General features: G+C 36.9%; 4 protein-coding genes, 1 long non-coding RNA gene and 1 pseudogene across 11 annotated transcripts in view; 1 reads left to right on the forward strand and 5 right to left on the reverse strand.

Annotated features, from left to right (window-relative positions):
- LOC127371376 (transcription factor HES-5-like) overlaps positions 1-15,161 on the reverse strand; it is a 26,976-nt gene continuing 11,815 nt past the window's right edge. For 2 of the 5 annotated variants that reach the window (XR_007886397.1, XR_007886393.1), the window contains one exon: positions 3,910-4,532. The gene's annotated coding sequence lies outside the window, so the exon portion shown is untranslated. Of the gene's footprint in view, positions 385-3,909; positions 4,533-8,363; positions 8,994-15,161 lie in introns of those variants that run through there. The other 3 variants (XR_007886395.1, XR_007886396.1, XR_007886394.1) reach the window with 3 other exon arrangements.
- Positions 392-9,644, forward strand: LOC127371395 (uncharacterized). Its single transcript, XR_007886402.1, has 3 exons — positions 392-1,071; positions 4,982-5,084; positions 9,548-9,644. It is a non-coding gene; the product is annotated as an uncharacterized LOC127371395 (long non-coding RNA).
- On the reverse strand, positions 1,076-1,657 carry LOC127371387 (transcription factor HES-5-like; annotated as a pseudogene).
- On the reverse strand, positions 3,910-5,554 carry LOC127371389 (transcription factor HES-5-like). The gene is made up of 2 exons (XM_051414170.1): positions 5,432-5,554; positions 3,910-5,318 (listed from the first exon to the last, which is right to left on the reverse strand). Exons 1-2 carry the CDS (start codon positions 5,552-5,554, stop codon positions 4,986-4,988), a joined length of 456 nt encoding a protein of 151 aa, XP_051270130.1. The 3' UTR covers positions 3,910-4,985.
- LOC127371377 (transcription factor HES-5-like) lies at positions 8,364-14,418 on the reverse strand. 3 transcript variants are annotated; one of them, XM_051414161.1, is made up of 3 exons: positions 14,276-14,418; positions 13,935-14,162; positions 8,364-9,643 (listed from the first exon to the last, which is right to left on the reverse strand). In XM_051414161.1, the coding sequence occupies exons 1-3, from the start codon at positions 14,396-14,398 to the stop codon at positions 9,449-9,451; spliced, it is 546 nt and encodes a 181-aa protein (XP_051270121.1). In that variant the 5' UTR covers positions 14,399-14,418; the 3' UTR covers positions 8,364-9,448. The 3 variants fall into 3 exon arrangements, with proteins under 3 accessions (XP_051270121.1, XP_051270120.1, XP_051270119.1); XM_051414160.1 differs by lacking the exon at positions 13,935-14,162 and having other exon boundaries at positions 8,364-9,871; positions 14,276-14,413; XM_051414159.1 differs by lacking the exons at positions 13,935-14,162; positions 14,276-14,418 and adding an exon at positions 9,985-10,122 and having other exon boundaries at positions 8,364-9,871.
- LOC127371390 (transcription factor HES-5-like) overlaps positions 8,364-15,161 on the reverse strand; it is a 14,521-nt gene continuing 7,723 nt past the window's right edge. Inside the window, exon 3 of the mRNA XM_051414171.1 lies at positions 8,364-9,335. The gene's annotated coding sequence lies outside the window, so the exon portion shown is untranslated. The remainder of the gene's footprint in view (positions 9,336-15,161) is intronic.

Consider the following 15,161-nt stretch of genomic DNA (forward strand, 5'->3'; position numbering starts at 1 on the left):
TTTTCAGCTGGCAGTGTTTGTTTATTCAACAAGGCACAATGAGCCACATGAAGTAAGAAAGCTCCAACTAGAGGTGATGATACATCATAACAACAACTTGTAGATTTCTACAAGACACACTGTACTCAGAGAGAGTAAAGGAACAGCTGTCTTTATAAAAGACAAATGATTTACAATATTTGAGGACACAGTACTCACTGTCCTTTGAGAGTTTCTTCACAAATGGATCAAAATATTTTCACTTTGCAAACAAAATGAAAACATAGTAAAAACTGATCTTGAAACAGATCACATCATTCTTATAACCATTAAATTCAACTGAATTTCAAAATATAAAACTTATATTGTCACTGGAAAACTGTGACAGTGTGACATCAAACAAACCTTTAACAGTAAAAGGATAAACATATTGATCTTAAAACAGATCATTGTTCAATAATCACATAAAGTGAGAGAAAGTCCATTCAGACAAAATGTCCATAAAAAGGACAATTCAGATTATTGATCTAAATGATCATTAGTAATCAAGAGGTAACAAATATCACCAATTCAATGTTTTAGTAATATGGAATATGCAGTGAGTTAAAAAAGTGTCACAGAGAAATTGTGACATTAATTAAACCTTTTACAAAAAGGATAAACATTTAGATCTTATAACAGATCAGTTTTAAGTGATCACACATTAAAGTGAGTTAAAGTCAATTATGACAATATGTCCATAAAAAGGACAGTTCAAGTTTCTGATCAGTATGATCAATAACAATCAAAAGATAACAGATGTTACCATAGAGTGTACTACCAATACATGAAGTACAGTGAGGTATAATAATAATTACTGATGCAATCAGATATGTTCATGCAACATGCATGACAAGATGTTCTCTTTCTTAACATGAAAGATATTGTTGCTGTCATTTCCTTAGGAAATATCATCTTGAACCAAGAAAAACACAAAATACAACCTTCTGTACACACAGAAGAACAAGTTCATACAATTTCAAAGAATTCAGTCCAGTAATCTTTGACCAATGTGGTCATCTGAGTTTGTCTGGTAGTAACTCCAGAATGTAGGTGTCTACCACGGCCTCCAGAGGGCACTGTGGACTGGACTCTTGTCTTTTGTGATGCTGGTCTGGACTGTGGAGCTCAGAAGAGAGAAGTCAGCCTCTCTCAGGTTCTTATCAGAGGAAGACTGCAGCTTGTTGAAGTGGTTCAGCATTCTTCTCTGGGACTGTTGATTAGCCCGTACGCTCTGTGCTTGATGCTGCTGCTGAGTCGTCTCAGGACACAAACTGTCATCTCCAGGATGTCTGCTTTCTCCAGCTTGGAGTCTGGCTGCTGTTTGAGGAACTCTGGATCCAGGAGAGACTTGAGTTGCTCAATGCTGCTGTTGATTCGCTCTCTGCGTAACTTTTCCACCAGAGGCTTTCTGAGCTGCAGAAAGAAAGAAAGTCATTAATAAACTTATTCTGGAACATAGCGTTAATATAAAACAAGATAACATCTCATTAACAATATTTAAATCTTCTTGAATCTTCAATTTACCTTGTGGGTCAGAGTCAGATGCTCCTGAGAATTGGTCATTGCTGCAGTGATTGTAGGTACCATGGCTGGATCTCTGTGCTGTAGAGGTCTCTGTAGAGAGAATCTGATCTCTGCTGGCTTCATCCCTCCTATTTATAGTCCCACATCTCCATATGAATGTGTGGGTCTTGGCCTGGCTGGAGTTTCTCACAGTCTCAGCCAATCAGAGAGCTCGGTGAGACAAAAAGGGATGCTAAAGGCTGAATTGCTTTGAGGTTCAATGGTTAGGTCTCGGGGGAACAGGTGGACGACTTGGGGGGTGATGGAGAGAGACTCACAGAGCTCTTTGTGAATCTGGGAAAGTGGTGACCCTGTAGAGAGTAGATCTGCAGCCTGATGCTGGGATCAAGGACTCTGACTGAGCACACGTGTCAGATATTGACAGTTCAGTGCATATAGGGTAAAAAGTGCTTTAAACGTACATATAGCTAAATTAAATAATAAGTGGAAATATATTATTTGGTCTAAAATCTAATATTGAGCCACAATCTTAAAACTAGCAAGTGCATTTATATAATTTATCCTCCATCTTGTCTTGATAATCCACATACAATTTTCATTTAATTACATTTCAATGTTTTCTTAAATCTTGAGATAATTATTATACTTCACTCTGGTATGATAATTCTCTTAGGTGTTAAAAATATTGAGATTTCCATGATGCATTGAAAATATATTTTAAAAACCCTTATATCAGCAGTCATTTTGCTGTCCAGATGTAACAAAGTCTTCTGACTTGTGTCTTGTAGTCAGTGTGGGTAGAAAGTTGGTCTCACTTTCCCACACTGACTCCCTGAATGCTGTGGTCAGTGAACAACAAAAGGACTTTGAATGGAGCTTTTGTGACTGATACTGGACGTGTGTTGTAGTAGAAACAGAGCCTGACGTCACCAACCATCTGGAGGGAAAGAACACCATTGGCTGCTTCTGACTGGTTAGATTGAATTTATGAGGAAAATGTTATAATTCAGAATCAGCTCAGTTAATTTGGAAGATTATTTATAGAACACATTTTTACCATCCAATCCTTACTGTTCCTTTCTATCAGTAACTGGATAAACTTTCAGCTCTATGGATGAGGGTGGGAGGTTGAGGCAGCTGTTTCATGAAGTGTGCCAAATTCCTTTGGAGAATAGTCTGCTGCTGGTGGGGTTGAGGATGCTAATCATGCTAAACTCTGTTCTCCAGACGTTTCTCACAGTCTGTACATTGAAAGAAGTTTAGATGTGTGTCTGAATCTGAATAGACAGTTTGACAATGTTTCCAACATCATGGGCGGATTATATGTTTTTATTTTCCTCTTACACTTTACAGCTCATCAAGATTCAATGTCAAAGCATATGATGTTAAAATTGATAATAAGGAAACCAATAGAGAAATAATTCATGTCAGTTAAATAGAGAAATATGACCGGTACACACTGAGATCAACATGTGATACTAGGTTTTACTCATATTCTTTCAAGAAAACACTGATGTATGTGGTATCAGCACTGGAATATTTTCTCTTTTTTAATATGCCCATAGCCATATTACGATTTCAATATTATTTTAATAAATTGGTCAGCCCGGATTTCTCGTCTTGTTTTATAAGGCAAAAAAATTTCATGAGGCCTGAAGTATTTGTGAAACTAAACAAACCAAATATCATACAAAATCAATTCTGAAAAAGAATCCCTTTTCACAATGTACTTAATTTACAGAAACACAATATTTTCTGAGATGGAAGATCCCTTACTTGACTTACAAGTTGGTGAAGGTAATTATATAGGAAAAACACTTCAAATGTTCTCTGTGCTTTGAAACATGTTAAGAAGATTCAGTTTTGGAGCCAGGTTCCTTTTAATCTCTGTCTCATCAGGGCAAAGGTCTGGATCTATTGTCCCACAGGGCTCTGTGAGTGAGCTTCCTCTGGTTTCCCACACTCTGGCCTTTCACTGGGGGAACAATAGAAGTGTGTCTTATGCTGCATCTCATTAGATACAATGTAGGACCTTTTTATATAGTGAACTGTTAACTTTGAACTTTTTAGATTAAAATACCGAAAGACTTTTGTAGCAAACGTGTCTTTGAAATATACTTGTTCTTACCATTAACAGTACTTAATTGAATCACATTACTATTCTTACTTTTACCTTAAACAGGAATGTTGTGGATAAACAATTAGGCCTACTGTCTGCTGAATTTTATCTTGATTTATCAATGAAACCTAAGAACAATGATGGAGGCCTCTATCAATTAAATGACAATTAAAAATTAATTTAGTAAGTTTCTTTCATCATCATAAAGAAGGTAATGACACACAATGACATGAGAACACAAGATATTCAGCTGGCAGTGTTTGTTTATTCAACAAGGCACAATGAGCCACATGAAGTAAGAAAGCTCCAACTAGAGGTGATGATACATCACAACAACAACTTGTAGATTTCTACAAGACACACTGTACTCAGAGAGAGTAAAGGAACAGCTGTCTTTATAAAAGACAAATGATTTACAATATTTGAGGACACAGTACTCACTGTCCTTTGAGAGTTTCTTCACAAATGGATCAAAACATTTTTTACTTTGCAAACAAAATGAAAAACATGTAAAAACTGATCTTGAAACAGATCACATCATTCTTATAACCATTAAATTCAACTGATTCTCAAAATGTAAATATTACATTGTCACTGGAAAACTGTGACAGTGTGAAATTAAACAAACCTTTAACACTAAAAGGATAAACATATTGATCTTAAAACAGATCATTGTTCAATAATCACATAAAGTAAGAGAAAGTCCATTAAGACAAAATGTCCATAAAAAGGACAATTCAGATTATTGATCTAAATGATCATTACTAATCAAGAGGTAACAAATATCACCAATTCAGTATGTTTTAGTAATATGGAACATGCAGTGAATTATAAAAGTGTCACAGAGAAATTGTGACATTAATTAAACCTTTTAAAAAAAGGATAAACCTTTGGATCTTATAACAGATCAGTTTTAAGTGATCCCACATTGAAGTGAGTTAAAGTCTATTATGACAATATGTCCATAAAAAGGACAGTTAACGTTTTTGATCAGTATGATCAATAACAATCAAAAGATAACAGATGTTACCATAGAATATACTACCAATACATGAAGTACAGTGAGGTATAATAATAATTGCTGATGCAATCAGATATGTTCATGCAACATGCATGACAAGATGTTCTCTTTCTTAACATGAAAGATATTGTTGCTGTCATTTCCTTAGGAAATATCATCTTGCACCAAGAAAAACACAAAATACAACCTTCTGTACACACAGAAGAACACGTTCATACAATTTCAAAGAATTCAGTCCAGTAATCTTTGACCAATGTGGTGATCTGAGTTTGTCTGGTAATAACTCCAGAATGTAGGTGTCTACCATGGCCTCCAGAGGGCGCTGTGGACTGAACTCTTGTCTTTAGTGATGCTGGTCTGGACTGTGGAGCTCAGAAGAGAGAAGTCAGCCTCTCTCAGGTTCTTATCAGAGGAAGACTGCAGCTTGTTGAAGTGGTTCAGCAGTCTTCTCTGCTGTTGATTCTGCTGTTGCAGTCGTCTCAGGACACAAACTGTCATCTCCAGGATGTCTGCTTTCTCCAGCTTGGAGTCTGGCTGCTGTTTGAGGAACTCTGGATCCAGGAGAGACTTGAGCTGCTCAATGCTGCTGTTGATTCGCTCTCTGCGTAACTTTTCCACCAGAGGTTTTCTGAGCTGCAGAAAGAAGAAGAAAGTCATTAATAAACTTATTCTGGATCATAATGTTAATATAAAACAAGATAACATCTCATTAACAATATTTAAATCTTCTTGAATCTTCAATTTACCTTGTGGGTCAGAGTCAGATGCTCCTGAGAATTGGTCATTGCTGCAGTGATTGTAGGTGCCATGGCTGGATCTCTGTGCTGTAGTGGTCTCTGTAGAGAGAATCTGATCTCTGCTGGCTTCATCCCTCCTATTTATAGTCCCACATCTCCATATGAATGTGTGGGTCTTGGTCTGGTTGGAGTTTCTCACAGTCTCAGCCAATCAGAGAGCTTGGTAGGACAATACATGATTAACCCGTTGACTGTTGTTAATGCCTGGGGGACAATTGTTAAATCTCAGGGGAACAGGTGGAGGACTGGGGGGGTGATGGAGAGAGACTCACAGAGCTCTGTGTGAATCTGGGAAAGTGGTGACCCTGTAGAGAGCAGATCTGCTGCCTGATGCTGGGATCAATGACTTTGACTGAGCACACGCTCATTATCCCTTCACACAGTTGGTGGATTAACATCCATGGTGTAATGTATGAAAATACATTCATGAAAAATATATGTGTAAAAAATAAATACAAAAAGTATGTGGATTTTTTTCGCCAAAACCTTAAATGTAGCAGGTGAATCACTTTAGTCAGGTATTTAATGTAATTGTTTTTCAACTTAACATATTTTTATTATATTTTATTTAACCAAAAATGCTCCAATTTGCAAAACAGTACGTTGTTATAGAACAGTGTGTGCATATAATGGCACTTAAGATAAAGTCAAGACAATAATCGTGCAGCTGTCCAGATGTAGCAGTCCTTTGACACGTGCCATATAGTCGGTGTGAGTAAGCGGTAGAGCTCAGTTTCCCACACTTACTGCCTATATGGTCAATGAACCACAAAGGGACTTCAGTGACAGATGCTGGCTGAGCCTTACATCACCACCCATCTGGAGGGAAACAACACCATTGGCTGATTCTTACAGTCTGCTAAATTTGAAAGTTTGGTGAAAAATCTGTTAAAGTATCACCAAAATGATTCCTCATGTTTTCAATGTCCAATGATTGTTGGGGACTAAATTTTGAACCTCCAGTCATAATCCTGCCTCATCAGACCTACATTTCAGCTCTACACATGAAGGTTTAAGGTTTCCTGGGGGGCAGCTGTTTCCTGAAGTGTGCCAAATCCCTTTGGAGAATTACTTGGCTGTTGGTGGGATGGATGTCATTCACATGTAACTCTGCCCTCAAGCGCTTTCCCACACTCCGCCTATTAGCACAAAAACAGGCATATGCCCCTTTACAAATTGACTTTTGTTTATAGTACACATAAAATAATTACTTCACATTTTAGACACAGAAATAATTAATTAACATTGTAAAGTGCAAAATACCATGTTTGTTTAGGAACCAGGAGGAACCAGAGTTCTGATAGTTTTATAGTTTTTTCACTAGTTTTTACTTGTATTTAATTTTTTGTTTTTGTTTTTTACTTTTAGAAGTTCTAAAAGGTATCACAATACAAACACATTTACTCACACTCATCCTGTTCTCAATAAAAATAGGAATTAAGGCCTGCTTATGCTTGTTGTGTTTTGACAGATTTGACCAAATTGACAGGGAATAAAACTAAAGACATTTTCTGCATTTAAAAAAAAAATGTAAGTTAGTTTTATTGAGTATGCAATATTGTGTCAGTGCGTTTATTTCAGGTTTTAGTTTTTTATTCAGTTTTAGTTAACTATAATAACCTTGGAAGGAATGTCTCATTATGACATTTTGTCCACTGAGGTCATGACAGGAAGTAGATATTGAATATCACCTCACGCCAACCAACCACAACTTCAACGGTTAATGGTTCACAAATTACTTCAACAAATATTTTCTCTTACAGATGCTGAACCATACTCTAGATACACAACCCTGGCAGGTACACAGTGACCTATTTGGCCTTTGAGAGAAAAGGATATTACCCTGAGACAGTTCACCCTCAACCCTTCAAGTTTCAGTAGTGAGTAACTGCTAGCATAAACTTTATTTTTCACCACTAACTTTATTGTCCGCCTATGCCGGAACATTAGATTTCTTATATATATATATATATATATTGTTTTGTAGCTGATTACTTGGAGCATATCCTAACTAGCTTGGATGTTAAGTCATAACTAAGGTAAGTGGCTAATTAACGGTCAAAGATGTTCCATCGTCATGGTTACTGTGGGCCAGTAACTGGAATTAACATTAGCGAGCAGATTCTGTCTCAATATGGGACAACAGACAAGTGAGACATTCCTCATTCCTTATTCCATTAACTTATGAAAATAGGACAGCTACAGTATGTCATGCCTTCACCATCTTAGGAAAAAAGAAATCGCTACGACAACAACACTTCTGAATAATGTCCATCTGCCAAGATGTAGAAGTGGGTATACCCAATGCAGACTGAAAAATAAATCACAACTTAGTAATGATTTAAGTTATATTAAGACTAAGATGAATTAACCTAAAAATATTGTCTTTTTTTAGATGAACGTACTCTGAAAAAGGTGTTTGGGCTTTGTGTATCTTACAACCAAAGGTGAGATTTGAAACAAATTCCGGTTTTGGAGCCAGGCTCCTTTTTAATCTCTTGAGGGCAAAGGTCTTGATCTATTGTCCCACAGGGCTCTGTGAGGGAGTTTTCTCAGGTTTCCCACACTCTGGCCTTTCACTGCTTTCACTGGAGCAACAATAGAAGTGTGTCATATTATGCATGTCATTATGTTTGACCTCTTTAAAGGGGTAAATTGTTAACTTTTATATTTATAATAAAACACCTGAAACTCACAGTTATACCAAAGCAAAAGTGTCTTTGAAATGTGTTGAACTTGATCTTGATGTGTGCATCAAAGGTAGGCACAATGATGGAGACCTCTATCGATTAAATGAAAATGAAGACAAATGTAGGAATTATCTTTTTCATCATAATAAAAATTATGTAACCGTGACAAACAATGACATGAGGAGGCAACATTTTTAGCTGGCAGTGTTTGTTTATTCAACAAGGCACAATGAGCCACATGAAGTAAGAAAGCTCCAACTAGAGGTGATGATACATCACAACAACAACTTGTAGATTTCTACAAGACACACTGTACTCAGAGAGAGTAAAGGAACAGCTGTCTTTATAAAAGACAAACGATTTACAATATTTGAGGACACAGTACTCACTGTCCTTTGAGAGTTTCTTCACAAATGGATCAAAACATTTTCACTTTGCAAACAAAATGAAAACATAGTAAAAACTGATCTTGAAACAGATCACATCATTCTTATAACCATTAAATTCAATTGATTCTCAAAATGTAAATATTACATTGTCACTGGAAAACTGTGACAGTGTAACATCAAACAAACCTTTAACACTAAAAGGATAAACATATTGATCTTAAAACAGATCATTGTTCAATAATCACATAAAGTAAGAGAAAGTCCATTAAGACAAAATGTCCATAAAAAGGACAATTCAGATTTTTGATGATTATCAAAATCATCATTACTAATCAAGAGGTAACAAATATTACCAATTCAATATGTTTTAGTAATATGGAACATGCAGTGAATTATAAAAGTGTCACAGAGAAATTGTGACATTAATTAAACCTTTTAGAAAAAAAGGATAAACATTTGGATCTTATAACAGATCAGTTTTAAATTATCACACATTAATGTGAGTTAAAGTCTATTATGACAATATGTCCATAAAAAGGACAGTTCAAGTTTCTGATCAGTATGATCAATAACAATCAAAAGATAACAGATGTTACCATAGAATATACTACCAATACATGAAGTACAGTGAGGTATAATAATAATTGCTGATGCAATCAGATATGTTCATGCAACATGCATGACAAGATGTTCTCTTTCTTAACATGAAAGATGTTGTTGCTGTCATTTCCTTAGGAAATATCATCTTGCACCAAGAAAAACACAAAATACAACCTTCTGTACACACAGAAGAACAAGTTCATACGATTTCAAAGAATTCAGTCCAGTAATCTTTGACCAATGTGGTCATCTGAGTTTGTCTGGTAGTAACTCCAGAATGTAGGTGTCTACCACGGCCTCCAGAGGGCGCTGTGGACTGGACTCTTGTCTTTGGTGATGCTGGTCTGGACTGTGGAGCTCAGCAGAGAGAAGTCAGCCTCTCTCAGGTTCTTATCAGACGAAGGCTGCAGCTTGTTGAAGTGGTTCAGCAGTCTTCTCTGGGGCTGTGTCTTCACCTGTTCCTTGGACAGGAAGTGTGTCACCTCTTGGACACACCTGGAGTAGCCCTGATCAACAGCTGCTGAGTCCACAGCTTGATGCTGCTGCTGCAGTCGTCTCAGGACACAAACTGTCATCTCCAGGATGTGTGCTTTCTCCAGCTTGGAGTCTGGCTGCTGTTTGAGGAACTCTGGACCCAGGAGAGACTTGAGTTGCTCAATGCTGCTGTTGATTCGCTCTCTGCGTAACTTTTCCACCAGAGGCTTTCTGAGCTGCAGAAAGAAGAAGAAAGTCATTAATAAACTTATTCTGGAACATAGCGTTAATATAAAACAAGATAACATCTCATTAACAATATTTAAATCTTCTTGAATCTTCAATTTACCTTGTGGGTCAGAGTCAGATGCTCCTGAGAATTGGTCATTGCTGCAGTGATTGTAGGTGCCATGGCTGGATCTCTGTGCTGTAGAGGTCTCTGTAGAGAGAATCTGATCTCTGCTGGCTTCATCCCTCCTATTTATAGTCCCACATCTCCATATGAATGTGTGGGTCTTGGTCTGGTGGAAGTTTCTCACAGTCTCAGCCAATCAGAGAGCTTGGTGAGACAATAAAGGATGCTAAAGGCTGAATTGCTTTGAGGTTCAATGGTTAGATCTCGGGGGAACAGGTGGACGACTTGGGGGGTGATGGAGAGAGACTCACAGAGCTCTTTGTGAATCTGGGAAAGTGGTGACCCTGTAGAGAGCAGATCTGCTGCCTGATGCTCGGATCAAGGACTCTGACTGAGCACACGTGTCAGATATTGACAGTTCATTGCATCTAGGCTAAAAAGTGCTTTAAACTTACACATAGCTAAATTAAATAATAAGTGGTAATATTATTTGGTCTAAATTCTAATATTGAGCCACCATCTTAAAACTAGCAAGTGCATTTTATGTCATTTATCCTCCATCTTGTCTTGATAATCCACATAAAATCTTCATTTAATTACATTTAAATTTTTTCTTAAATCTTGAGATAATTAAAGTCCTTCACTCTGGTATGATAATTCTCTTAGGTGTTAAAAATATTGAGATTTCCATGATGCATTGAAAATATATTTTAAAAACCCTAAGAACAGCAGTCATTTTGCTGTCCAGATGTAACAAAGTCTTCTGACTTGTGTCTTGTAGTCAGTGTGGGTAGAAAGTTGGTCTCACTTTCCCACACTGACTCCCTGAATGCTGTGGTCAGTGAACAACAAAAGGACTTTGAATGGAGCTTTTGTGACTGATACTGGACGTGTGTTGTAGTAGAAACAGAGCCTGACGTCACCAACCATCTGGAGGGAAAGAACACCATTGGCTGCTTCTGACTGTAAAGTTGAATTTATGATGAAAATGTTATCATTAAGAATCAGCTCGGTTGATTTGGAAGATTTTTTATAGAACACATTATTACATCCAATCCTAACTGTTCCTTTCTATCAGTAACTGGATAAACTTTCAGCTCTATGGATGAGGGTGGGAGGTTGAGGCAGCTGTTTCATGAAGTGTGCCAAATTCCTTTGGAGAATAGTCTGCTGCTGGTGGGGTTGAAGATGCTAATCATGCTAAACTCTGTTCTCCAGGGTTTTCCCACAGTCTGTACTTTACAAGATTTTTAGGCGTGTGTCTAAATCTGAATAGACAGTTTGAGGATTATGTTTTCAACAAATAGGGGGCGTGGCATTTTTTTCTTTTTACATTTACAGTTTACAGCTCATCAAGGTTCAATTTCAAAATATATAAAGTTAAAATAGAGAATACTGGAACCAGCAGAGAAATCCTTTATGCCAGTTAAAAACTTGGAAAATCTATATAGGGCTTCAGCTTTTGATTAATTAAGTAATCAAGTAGTGTATTGATAACTGAATCGATCAGTAGGAACTTTGGACACTTACTGTAATTTTTTCTGGTATGTCTCTTCTCTTCGTCTCACTATTTTCTCTCTCCAAAGCATGTTGTATGTCAGTAATATTCACCCATGCAAAACGCAGTGCGCTATATGGCTGTATATAGTTATCTGGATTAAACGAAGCCTCTATACAAATTATTTGCAAAGATGAATTTTATTAATCGAATAACTCAAGTAACTTGAGTAATCGTTTCAACCCTAAAACTATACTGTAAATATAAATGGTATACATTGAGGTCAACATGTGATACTTCATTTTAGTCGTATTCTTTCAAGATGGCACTGATGTGTGTGGTATCAGCACTGAAATATTTTATCATATATGTCAAGTTGGTGAAGGTAATTATATAGGAAAAACAGTTCAAATGTTCTCTGTGCTTTGAAACATGTTAAGAAGATTCAGTTTTGGAGCCAGGTTCCTTTTAATCTCTGTCTCTTCAGGGCAAAGGTCTGGATCTATTGTCCCACAGGGCTCTGTGAGTGAGCTTCCTCTGGTTTCCCACACTCTGGCCTTTCACTGGGGGAACAATAGAAGTGTGTCTCATGATGCATCTCATTAGATACAATGTAGGACCTTTTTATAGAGTGAACTGTTAACTTTGAACTTTTCAGATTAAAATACCGAAAGAATTTTGTAGCAAACGTGTCTTTGAAATATACTTGTTCTTACCATTGACAGTACTTAATTAAATCACATTACTATTCTTACTTTTACTTTAAACAGGAATGTTGTGGATGAACTATTTCTGTGTCTGCTGAATTTTATCTTGATTTATCAATGAAACCTAAGAACAATGATGGAGGCCTCTATCAATTAAATGGCAATTAAAAATGAAGGTGGAAAATCTCTTTCATCGTCATAAAGAAGGTAATGACACACAATGACATGAGAACACAAGATATTCAGCTGGCAGTGTTTGTTTATTCAACAAGGCACAATGAGCCACATGAAGTAAGAAAGCTCCAACTAGAGGTGATGATACATCACAACAGCAACTTGTAGATTTCTACAAGACACACTGTACTCAGAGAGAGTAAAGGAACAACTGTCTTTATAAAAGACAAACGATTTACAATATTTGAGGACACAGTACTCACTGTCCTTTGAGAGTTTCTTCACAAATGGATCAAAACATTTTCACTTTGCAAACAAAATGAAATTATAGTAAAAACTGATCTTGAAACAGAGCACATTGTTCTTATAACCATTAAATTCAATTGATTCTCAAAATGTAAATAATACATTGTCACTGGAAATCTGTGACAGTGTGACATCAAACAAACCTTTAACACTAAAAGGATAAACATATTGATCTTAAAACAGATCATTGTTCAGAAATCACATAAAGTGAGAGAAAGTCCATTAAGACAAAATGTCCATAAAAAGGACAATTCAGATTATTGATCTAACTGATCATTAGTAATAAAGAGATAACACATATCACCAATTCAATGTTTTAGTAATATGGAATATGCAGTGACTTTAAAAAAGTGTCACAGAGATAATTGTCACATTAATTAAACCTTTTAAAAAAGGATAAACATATTGATCTTAAAACAGATCATTGTTCAATAATCACATAAAGTGAGGAAAGTCCATTAAGACAAAATGTCCATAAAAGGACATTCAGATTATTGATCTATATGATCATTAGTAATCAGAGGTAACAATATCACCAATTCAGTATGTTTTAGTAATGTGGAACATGGGTGAATTATAAAGTGTCACGAGAAATTGTGAGATTAATTAAACCTTTAAGAAAAAAAGGATTGACATTTGGATCTTATAAGAGATCAGTTTTAAGTGATCACACATTAATGTGACTTAATGTCCATTATGACAATATGTCCTTATAAAGGACAAAGTCTTCTGATCAGTATGATCAATAACAATCAAAAGATAACAGATGCTACCATAGAATATACTACCAATACATGAAGTACAGTGAGGTATAATAATAATTGCTGATGCAATCAGATATGTTCATGCAACATGCATGACAAGATGTTCTCTTTCTTAACATGAAAGATATTCTTGCTGTCATTTCCTTTGGAAATATCATCTTGCACCAAGAAAAACACAAAATACAACCTTCTGTACACACAGAAGAACATGTTCATACAATTTCAAAGAATTCAGTCCAGTAATCTTTGACCAATGTGGTGATCTGAGTTTGTCTGGTAATAACTCCAGAATGTAGGTGTCTACCACGGCCTCCAGAGGGCGCTGTTGACTGGACTCTTGTCTTTGGTGATGCTGGTCTGGACTGTGGAGCTCAGAAGAGAGAAGTCAGCCTCTCTCAGGTTCTTATCAGAGGAAGACGGCAGCTTGTTGAAGTGGTTCAGCAGTCTTCTCTGGGACTGTGTCTTCACCTGATCCTTGGACAGGAAGTGTGTCACCTCTTGGACACACCTGGAGTAGCCCTGATCAACAGCTGCTGAGTCCACAGCTTGATGCTGCTGCTGCAGTCGTCTCAGGACACAAACTGTCATCTCCAGGATGTCTGCTTTCTCCAGCTTGGAGTCTGGCTGCTGTTTGAGGAACTCTGGACCCAGGAGAGACTTGATCTGCTCAATGCTGCTGTTGATTCGCTCTCTGCGTAACTTTTCCACCTGAGGCTTTCTGAGCTGCAGAAAGAAGAAGAAAGTCATTAATAAACTTATTCTGGAACATAGTGTTAATATAAAACAAGATAACATTTCATTAACAATATTTAAATCTTCTTGAATCTTCAATTTACCTTGTGGGTCAGAGTCAGATGCTCCTGAGAATTGGTCATTGCTGCAGTGAATGTAGGTGCCATGGCTGGATCTCTGTGCTGTAGAGGTCTCTGTAGAGAGAATCTGATCTCTGCTGGCTTCATCCCTCCTATTTATAGTCCCACATCTCCATATGAATGTGTGGGTCTTGGTCTGGCTGGAGTTTCTCACAGTCTCAGCCAATCAGAGAGCTTGGAGAGACAATAAAAGATTAACCTGTTAAAAGTGATGCCAAAGGCTGAATTGCTTTGAGGTTTAATGGTTAAATCTCAGGGGAACAGGTGGAGAACTGGGGGTTGTGATGGAGAGAGACTCACAGAGCTCTGTGTGAATCTGGGAAAGTGGTGACCCTGTAGAGAGCAGATCTGCTGTCTGATGCTGGGATCAATGACTCTGACTGAGCACATGCTCATCATCCCTTTACACGCGTGGTGGAAAATTATCTATTGTGTAATTTATGAAATATATTTAGAATCAAAATGAATGAAAAAATTTGGAGTTTTTTTATTTCTAGCGCTCTGAATGAGCTAAAAATCTTAAATGCATCAATTGAATTCTCTTTGTTTTAAACTGAGAGTTTAGATATTTTATTTTCTCAGTTAATCAATGTTTCTTCTGTTTTGTTTAATCAAAAATACAGGATTTTGCAACAGAATAAGACATTAGAGAACATTGTGATGCCCATTCATCGCACTTAAAGTAAAGAAAATAATCATGATGCTGTCCAGATGTAGCAGTCTTGACACGTGCCATATAGTCGGCGTGAGTAACAAGTAAAGCCCAGTTTCCCACACTGACTGCCTGTATGGTCAATGAACCACAAAGGGACTTTAGTGACAGATGCTGGCTGTGTGTTGTTATAGAAAC

Source organism: Dicentrarchus labrax, unplaced genomic scaffold (assembly GCF_905237075.1).
Source record: "Dicentrarchus labrax unplaced genomic scaffold, dlabrax2021, whole genome shotgun sequence".
NCBI classification, from domain to species: domain Eukaryota; kingdom Metazoa; phylum Chordata; class Actinopteri; family Moronidae; genus Dicentrarchus; species Dicentrarchus labrax.

Coding starts and splice junctions, on each gene's coding strand:
- LOC127371389 (XM_051414170.1), bottom strand. CDS start 5,554: ATGAAGCCAGCAGAGATCAGATTCTCTCTACAGAGACCACTACAGCAC. Junction 5,319..5,431: donor ATCTGACTCTGACCCACAAG/GTAAATTGAAGA, acceptor TTCTTTCTGCAG/CTCAGAAAACCTCTGGTGGA.
- LOC127371377 (XM_051414161.1), bottom strand. CDS start 14,398: ATGAAGCCAGCAGAGATCAGATTCTCTCTACAGAGACCTCTACAGCAC. Junction 14,163..14,275: donor ATCTGACTCTGACCCACAAG/GTAAATTGAAGA, acceptor TTCTTTCTGCAG/CTCAGAAAGCCTCAGGTGGA. Junction 9,644..13,934: donor ACTCCAGGTGTGTCCAAGAG/GTGACACACTTC, acceptor TGTGTCCAAGAG/GTGACACACTTCCTGTCCAA.